General features: G+C 42.4%; 1 protein-coding gene across 1 annotated transcript in view; it reads left to right on the top strand.

The window, feature by feature from the left end:
* Positions 1 to 337: 337 nt before the first annotated feature.
* CRLF3 (cytokine receptor like factor 3) overlaps positions 338 to 9,492 on the top strand; it is a gene marked incomplete at its 5' end in the record, with an annotated part of 26,944 nt that continues 17,789 nt past the window's right edge. The window contains 2 exon segments of the mRNA XM_014590108.2: positions 338 to 545; positions 9,304 to 9,391. Coding sequence (XP_014445594.1) covers positions 338 to 545; positions 9,304 to 9,391 — 296 coding nt within the window.

Raw genomic sequence — 9,492 nt, 5'->3', positions numbered from 1 at the left:
CTGGAGAGAGAGAGACAGAGAGAGACAGTGAAAAGGAAAGTGAGAAATCACCCCCTGGGGGGATGACATTGCCTCAGTCCCTTTCCTACGCTCTCCTCTGGGGATTTTGAGCACACATGTGTAGGTGCCCAGCAATATTTTCTAACTGCCAGGTCCGGGACTCTAACCACAGTTAGCCATGTGGGAGTCCAGCACCTTAATCACTGAAATATATATAATTTCAATTAAAAATGTTAATGAGTTGAAGGTGATTGTATTGTGTCTTTAGATTTATTATAAGTAATAAAATCTCTTTTCTATAGATTCTGATTTTGTTTTTCATGTTATTTCTTTTCAGATCAAAGAAAGTGCATCACAAACAAGGGATGTCCTCAAACATCATTTCAGTGATTTAAAGGGAACACTTGGGAAGCTCCTGGATGAGCGATTGGTGACCCTTTTGCAAGAGGTGGACACCATTGAGCAGGAGACCATTAAGCCCCTGGATGACTGCCAGAAGCTCATAGAACACGGAGTTAACACTGCGGAGGACTTGGTTCGAGAAGGTAGGAGTCACGGGGGATCGTTCAGTGTGTTCATTCGGACTGACTCTGCTGATGGCTCAGGGTACCAGCAGGCTGCTTGCTTCCGTGGAATGCTTAGGATATCCCTATCTTGAGACAGTTTGTAATGTGGGATGGCAGATATACAGCGAGGTGTCCCAGGAAAAGTGTAGTTGAAATATTAGTTATATTCATTTATTAAATAATGAGGAGTAAATGTTTTTTCTTATGGTTCTATAATAATACAATATAATTCACTGTTAACAAAATGATTTTAAGGTCGTTTGTATTTTTGTAAGACCAAAAAAAAAACAATGATTTTAAGATCTTTTTTTTTTTTTTTGGAGAGGTTTTCGCTATAGGGTGCGTGCGCTCACCAGACAGACAGAGACAGAGAGACAGAAAGTGAGAAGTCACCCCCCAGGGGGGATGGTCACACCGCAATATCTTCTCCTCCATTCTCCTTTCAGGATCCTGGGCATGCACGCACACGCGCCTGGCGTGAGTTTTAAGCCACCGGGTCTGGGACGCGAACCGTCGTCGACTACGTGGGAGTCCAGCGACATAGCCATTACGCTAAATGCTGGCCCCTTAAGATCATTTTGAGTCTGTTCAAATATATTTTTAATTAGTTATTTAATTTTGTTCATCTATTTATTTATTTATTGATGGATAGGTTTTTGCTATAGGGCGTGTGTGCTTGCCAGAAAGAGAGAGACAGAAAGCGAGAAATCATCCCCTGGGGAGATGACCATGCCACAATCCCTTCTCCTCTTGGGATCTTGGGCATGTATGCACACATGCCCGGTGTGAGTTTAAGCCACCGGGTCCAGGACTCGAACCACGGTTGACTACGTGGGAGTCCAGTGATATAGCCATTATACCAACTGCTGGTCCCATCTGTTATTATTTTTTTTAATAATTGTCTATTAAATTCCATTTGCTATTATTATTTTTTAATTTGACCAGAGAGAGAGAGAGAAAGAGAGAGAGAGGGAGAGAGAGAGAAAGGGAAAGGGAGAAAGCAAGCTGCACGGTCCAGGACACGAAAGCAAGCTGCCAGGTCCAGGACTCAAACCATGGTTGGCTATGGGGAATCCAGTGCCCTCAATCATCATGCCACCTGCCAGTCCCATCATCTATTTATTTATGTTTTTATTTATATACTTATTTTTAATGCATTAAATGTGATTTCCCATCCAGAATATGCTGCATGGTGGCTTAATCATGCATGTTATTGTCAATAATTTTCCATTTCTAGTTTCATGCCCAGATCTTGCCTTTCTGCCTTCCCTTCTTTTGTGTCTGCCTTTCTTCCTTTTTTTAAATATAATTATTTATTTAATTTTATTTATTCATTCACTTATTTTAATTTGACCAGAGACAGATACACAGAGAGAGAGAGGAAAAGTGAGAAAGCAAGCCACCAGGCCCAGTACTTGAACCGCAGTTGGCCACGTGGGAGTTTAGCACCTTAACCACCACACCACCTGCTGGTCCCCTGCCTTTCTTCCTTTAACACAGGTCATTGTCAGGTTCATTAAATAACAAGGTAACAGTTCTGCTTTAGTCCGTCTGGAAAGTTATCAGGTAGCTTCCTCTTGGAGGAGCTGCACAGAGACTCGCAGAAGTTTATCAAGCAAACAAAGGAGAAAGGGAGTAACTACCCAGTTCTAAGCAAAAGTAATAACATCATCACACGTGAAATGAGTGACCTATTCAAGGATCTTTAAAAGTTTTTTTTTTAATTATTTAACATTATTTATTTATTTATTTATTTTTTAATTTGACCAGCGGAGAAGAGAGTAAGAAAAAGAGAGAGGGAAAGTCAGAAAGCAAGCCTCCAGGTCCGGGACTAGAACCACAGTCAACCAACCATGTAGGAGTCTAGCACCCTTAACCACTACACCACCTGCTGGGCCCTCAAGGATCTTTTTTTAAAAAAAAGAAATTTGGGACCAGTGATGGTGTAGTGGTTACGTCACTGAACTTCCACACACTGACTGCAGATTGAGTCCCGGACCCAGAGGCTTAAAACTCAGGCTGGGCGCATGTGCGTATATGCCTATGATCCTAAGAGGAGATGGAGGAGAAGGGATTGTGGTGTGGCCATCCCCCCTGGGGGATGATTTTATACTTTTTGTCTCTTTGTCTCTCCAGTGAGTGAATATGCCCTATAGCAAAAATCTCTAAAAACAAAAAAAAGCAAAAATCTTTCCATTTATTTTACTTATGATAGTACATATGCTATATGAGTACATGAGAGAAGCACCTTTTACAGGGTCTCATCATCCCTTGGTACCCCTTTCCCAGCCTTCAGCTCATCAGGATCCTGGTACACATGCACTTGCCAGTGGATTTTCAGGCCTGCCTGGGATTACTGTTAGCAATGTGGCTTCCAGCACTACAGTTCAGTTTGCTACAGATTATACCTTGACTTCAAAGATCTTTTAAAGTTTTTTTTTTTTTTTTTATCTGAGAGATTTTTGCTATAGGACACATATGCTTGCTAGAGAGACAGAAAATGAGAAATCACCTTTCAGGGGATATGGCCACACCACAATCCCTTCTCTTCCACTCATCACTCGGGATTTTGGGCATGCACGCACACATGCCTGGTGTGAGTTTCAAGCCATGTGGAAGTCCAGTGCCTCAACCACTACACTACCTGCTGATCCCTCTTTTAAAGCATTTTAAGTAGCAGAGTTACATAATCAGATTTGCATTTTTTAAAATGGTCCTGCCTTGGGGCCAGCAAGTGGTTTATTGGATGAGGTACTGTACTCCCATTTGACCCACCGCAATTCAAGTCCCAGACCCGGTGGCTTGCAACAGGCTAGATATGTGTGTGCACGTGCCTAATATCCCAGGAAGAAGATAGAGGAGAAGGGGTTGTGGTATGACCATCCCCCTGGGGGGGGTGATATCTCGCTTTCACTCTTGCCCTCTCTGTCTCTGCACTTCCCCACTCCTGTGAGTGCAAATGCCCTGAGACAAAAACCTCTTTATAAATAAACAAACAAACAAAGAAAATGACCCTGCCTATAATTTGAACACTGTATTAGAACCGATAAGACTAGAAGTAAAAGAAACTGTTTGGAAAGTTACATCAGTAGACCAGCCTGCAGAGTAGTGGTTAAGGTGGCTGGATCCTACATGGCTGACTGCATGATTATTTATTTATTTATTTATTTTGGGGGTGAGATTTTTGCTATATGGTACATTTGCTCGCTGGAAGGAGAGAGGCAGTGAGAATTAACACCCTAGGGGGGATGGTCACATCATAATCCCTTCTTCATTCTCCTGTTATGATTTTTGGCATGCATGCACATGCGCCTGGCATGAATTTTAGGCCACTGTGTTGGGACTTGAAGCATTGGTCGGCCACATGAGAATCCAGTACCCTAACCACTACACCATCTGCTTGCCCCTGACTAAATGATTTAAGTCTCAGACCTGCTTGACTTAGAAAACCATGCATGTGTACCCAGATTCTGAAAGGGGGTAAAATGGTATAGTAGGAATTGTAGGGTAACCATGCCCAATGAGGGTTGCTTTTTCACTTTTCATCTCTTGCTATATTCTCTGTCTCAGGTGAGTACACATCCCTTCTGGAATTTTTTTTTTAATTGTGTCAGTAATCCATGTGAGAAGTGGTAAAGGCACTAGTGAGTGAAGGTGAGGCAGGGCTGGTTTTAAGAGATTTTTCAGAAATAGAATTATTGAATTATTGATGATCTTACTGATCAGTGAAACCTTTTTTTTTTTTTTTTTGAGACGTTTTTGCTGTAGGATGTGTGTGCTCACCAGAGAGATAGAGTCAGAAAGCAAGAAATCACCCCCCTCAGAGGGGATGGCCACACCACAGTCCTGTCTCTTCTGTTCTCCTCTTTGAATATTAGGCACACACACACACGGCTAGCATAAGTTTCAAGCTACTGGGTCCAGGACTTGAGCCACAGTTTACCACAAGGGAATCCAGTGCCTTAACCACTACCCAACCTGCTGGCCCCATTTTTGTTTGTTTGTTTGTTTCAAATTTTTCCCATAGGGTGCGTACACTTGCTGGAGTGTGACAGAGAGGGACAGAGATAGGGAAAATGAGAAGTCATCCCAGGGGGATGGCCAAGCCACAATCCCTTTTCCTACCCATTCTCTTGAGATTTTGAGCACTCACATACACACACCCAGTGAGATTTTCCAGCTGCTGGGTCTGGATTTATACCATGATTGACCATGTCAGAGTCCAGTGACTTAACCACTATGCCACCTGGTGGCCCCAATCAGTGACTATTGATAATGATTACCTGGATATGGAATAGAGAAGAAAGGGAAGGATTTTGGATGCATAAATGGTGATGCCCTTTCCTGACATAGGAAATGAAGAGGGAGTTCCTTAGTGGGTAGTTAGGTGTTTGGTTTTGGGCATAGAGTTTGAGGTACTAAAGATGGAAATATGGAGGGAGATATCTGCAGATGTTAGTATGGCAGTTAAGGGCACGTACGTCCAGTCTGAATCCACGGGAATAAGTAAAATCCTTAAGAGCTACTGAGTAGAGCAGGCTTTGTGGTTTAGGACCAGAGTCCTGCACCCCAGGGCTACAGACCAGCATCGGTCCATGGCCTGTTAGGAACTGGGCCACACAGCAGGAAGTGAGCAGTGGGCAAGTGAGCAAGTGAAGTTGCATTATCTATTGGGTTGTTGGAAAAGTCAGTATGCATTTTTGCATAGAAAAACGCATCATGACATTTCCTACAACCCAATGTGTGCTTTTTTCTTTAGTTCCTACTATAGGTTCTTACCAGAGGGAGAAAATAAGAAATCACCACTCCAGAGTGGTGACCATGCTGCAGTCCCTTCTCTTCTCCATTCTCCTCTTGGGATTTTGGGCATGTGTTCACACACATGTCCAGTGTGACTTTCAAGCCCCCAGGTCTGGGACTCAAACCATGAAGTCAGCATGTGGGATCCAACCGCCTGCTGCTATGGTCAGTGGCAAAACCTCCATGCCACCTGCTGCCCGTTTTATTTCATTATACATTACAGTGCCATAATAAGAAATGAAGTGCACTATTAATGTAATGAGCTTGAATTATCCCGAAACCTGTCCCCTGCAGTCCGTGGAAAAATTGTCTTCCATTAGCCAGTCCCTATTGCCAAAAAGGTTGGAGAACTCTGGTTTAAGAAGCTATCAACAGGGGCTGGCAGGTGGCATAGTGGTTGGTGGTGCTGGACACCCACATATTCAACCACAGTTTGAGTCCCAGACCTGGCAGCTTCCTTTCTCACTTTCTGTCTCTGTCTCACTTTTGCCCATCACTGGTCAAATTTAAATTAACTAATTAATTCAATAAAATAATTCTTTTTTTAAAGAATTATTATTTTATTGAACTTTATTCATTACTTATTTATTTATTTTAAGGGATAGAGAGAGAAAAAGAGAGAGAAGGGGGAAAGTGAGAAAGCAAGCCACCAGGTCCAGGACTCAAACCACGGTCGGCCATGTGGGAGTCCAGCGCCCTTTACCACCATGCCATCTACTGGTCCCAAATAAGAGAACTCTTAAAAAAAAATTTGAAAAAAAAAAAAAAAAGAAGCTAGCTATCAGTAGGATCCTTTATGGCTGATTGTGGTTCAAGTCCCAGCCCTGGTATTCATGAAAGACTGATAGGCACATATATGTGAGTTCCCAAAATTCAGATAGGATGGAGAAATGCAGGGGAAATGACCACACTCCATTGTGGGGTGCTTTCTCCCTCCCTCTCTCCCTTCCCTCTCTCTCTCGGTCTCTCTCTGGTGAGTACACACACACGCTGCAAATTTAATAAATAAATAAATAAAATAAATAGATGCTGTATGATTTGAGAAAGCAGCTGACATACGGTAGAGCATTAAGGGATGCCAACATTTAATGAGCAGTTGGGGGTGAGAGAGCCAGGAAAGGAAGATTGGTACTGTAGGGTATATGTACTCACAGGAGATACAGAGACAGAGACACAGTGAGAAGTCACCCCCAGGGCTGGGGGAGGGAGAGATGGTCATGCCACAATCCCTTCTCCACCATTCTCCTCTCGGGATTTTGGACATGTACACACACATGCCCAGTGTGAATTTCAAGCAGTTGGCCATGTGGGAGGCCAGTGCCTTAACCACTACACCACCTGCTGGCCCCACTACTCATTTTGCAAAGTGCTTAGAGGTCAGAGAGATGTGAGAGCTTGTGGATGGTTCACAAGTCCGTCACTCCAGCTGGAAATGAATCTTACTTTAAGGAGTCAGGTGGTGCTATAGTAGTAGCACAATTACTTCGGCATGAGAAAGGTCCTAGGTTCATATCCAGGGATCTTCCTGAGCAGTTGGAGCACCCACACAGGCCCGTTATCCTGGCCAGCCGAAACTAGGAGTGGATTGGACCATAGGGGACCTTGTTGGAGGTTCCTGTCTTTCTTCCTGGCATATTTCTGTAAGCTGTGTTCTTTTTTTTTTAAGAATTATTTTTTTGGAAAACAAAACAAAACAAAACAAAACAAAAAAGGGAACCAGCAGTTAGCGTAATGGCTATGTCACTGGACTCCCACCTAGTCGACCGCGGTTTGCATCCCGGACCCGGTGGCTTAAAACTCACGCTGGGCGCGTTTGCGTGCATGCCCAAGATCCCAAGAGGAGAATGGAGAAGGGATCGCGGCGTGACCATCCCCCCTGGGGGGTGATTTCTCGCTTTCTGTCTCTATGTCTCTCTCTGTCTGTCTGGCGAGCGCACGCGCCCTATAGTGAAAACCTCTCAAAAAAAAAAAAAAAAAGAATTATTTTTTTGGGGACCTGTAGCTGGTGTAATGGCTATGGACTCCCATGTAGTGGACTGCAGTTTGAGTCCCGGACCCGGTGGCTTAAACTCACGCCGGGCGCATGTGCGTGCATGCCCAAGATCCCGAGAGGAGAATGAAGAAGAAGGGATTGCGGCGTGGCCATCCCCCCAGGGGGTGATTTCTTGTTTTCTGTCTCTCTTTCTCTGTCTGTCTCTCTGGTGAGCCCACGTACCCTATAGCAAAAATATCTCTTAAAAAAATTATTCTTTTGGGGACCAGCAGGTGGCATGGTGGTTAACGTGCTGGACACTCCCACATGGCTGACCATGGTTCAAGTCCTGGACCTGGTAGCTTGCTTTCTCACTTTCCTTCTCTCTCTCTGTGTGTATATCTCTCTCTCTGATCAAATTAAAATAAATGAATGAAAAAATAAAAAATAAATGAAGTTAAATAATACTTTTAAAAAATTATTCCTTTGGTTCCATTTAGAATATGGTACTAGGATTAACTTTAACATTTTTGTCTTTGGTAAGAAAATATAAAAAATCTTTTTTGCCACTGACCATAACAGTGCGTTTGAGAAAATTATTTTTAGCAGGACCACAGAATGTCTTTCCCTGGAGACTTTGCATCTGGAAACAAAGCCAGAAGTAGTTCAGCACAGGTCAGGAGTATACACCCATCACTGTGAGGCCCAAGAAATGTTTTTATTTTTGAAAATAAATCCTTTGGGACACAGACATGTTTGTTACAGTATTTGGTGCTTGAAGTTTTATAGACTCCAGTAATATTTTTAATTTCTAACTTTTTATCTAACCTTCTTCCTCCCAAGAAATAGAAACTTATGTATGGAATTTTAAGGATTTTGAGGCACTGTTGAATGTGTCTATTTCTTTTGGTGAAAAAGAATGGTCATATGACCTCAAAAAACTTGAGTTAACTCCAAGATACATTCAGGTGGAAAAGATTTCTGGCAGTGTTCTTCGGGGCAATGGGAGGACATGGAAGTTGGTTGTTTTCATATGCCTCTGTACGGCTTTTCTATTCTTCTGTTGAGTAATGTCTAATACTCTTTTAGGAAAATGTAACCACATCACTTAGCTTTTTAAGATCTTGTACCTTACTGTTCCTGTCAGGATAACATTTTTTATAGGCTCTTATTGGAGTTGATAAAGATTCTGTAGAAGAGCTGGGAAAAGTGTCTGGACCTTCTGCTTTGCATATAAAATTGGTTGACAAACAAGATTTTCTTGTATAGAGCAGAACTTTTCATTTCTGACAAAATGTTTCCATTATATACCCCTTTTCCTTTTGGGCTTAACCTTAAAGTCACTACTTTTATTTATTTATTTAGAAAAAAAATTTTGGGGGGATTTTTACTATAGGGCACGTATTCTTGCCAGAGAGACAAAAAATGAGAAAACACCCTTTGGGGGGATGACCATGCCACAATCCCTTTTCTCTTCTTGGAATTTTTGGCATGTGCACACTTGCACCCAGTGTGAGTTTCAAGCTGCTGGGTCCAGGACTCAAATTGCAGTCAACCATGTGGGAGTCCAGTATCCTTAACCACCACGTCACCTGCTAGCCCTCCAAAGTCACTTTTTTTAAAAAGATTTTATTTTACTCAACTTTATTTATTTATTTATTCTTATTTGACCAGAGAGAGACAGTGTGAGAAAGATAGAAAGGGAAAGTGAGAAAGCAAGCCATTATGCCTGGGACTCGAACCCCTGTCAGCCATGTGGGAGTCCAGTATCCTTAACCACCACGTCACCTGCTAGCCCTCCAAAGTCACTTTTTAAATAGTTTCTACTTTTACTTTTTGGGATTTAGCTGTGACATCATGTTTACAAAAAAACTGCATACACATATGGACATTACTTTATAAAGTGTTAGTTACTTTATAATGTGACCTTTTTTGCTATACTAGTTCTCTTATTCTTGATCGTAGGTGAAATCGCAATTCTTGGTGGTGTAGGAGAACACAATGAAAAACTGTGGAACTTTACCAAAAAGGCCTCACACATTCAGTTGGACAGGTAAAAGAGTTTGTGCCTTTGGGACTTTTTTTTCCTTTTTTTTTAAGAGGTTTTTGCCTTGTGGCACATGTGTTTCCCCAGAGAGAGAGAGAGAGAAAAGT

The sequence above is a fragment of the Tupaia chinensis genome, unplaced genomic scaffold, assembly GCF_000334495.1.
Source record: "Tupaia chinensis unplaced genomic scaffold, TupChi_1.0 Scaffold000407_1, whole genome shotgun sequence".
Classification (NCBI taxonomy): Eukaryota; Metazoa; Chordata; class Mammalia; order Scandentia; family Tupaiidae; genus Tupaia; species Tupaia belangeri.
This window is presented reverse-complemented; position numbering and strand designations above follow the sequence as displayed.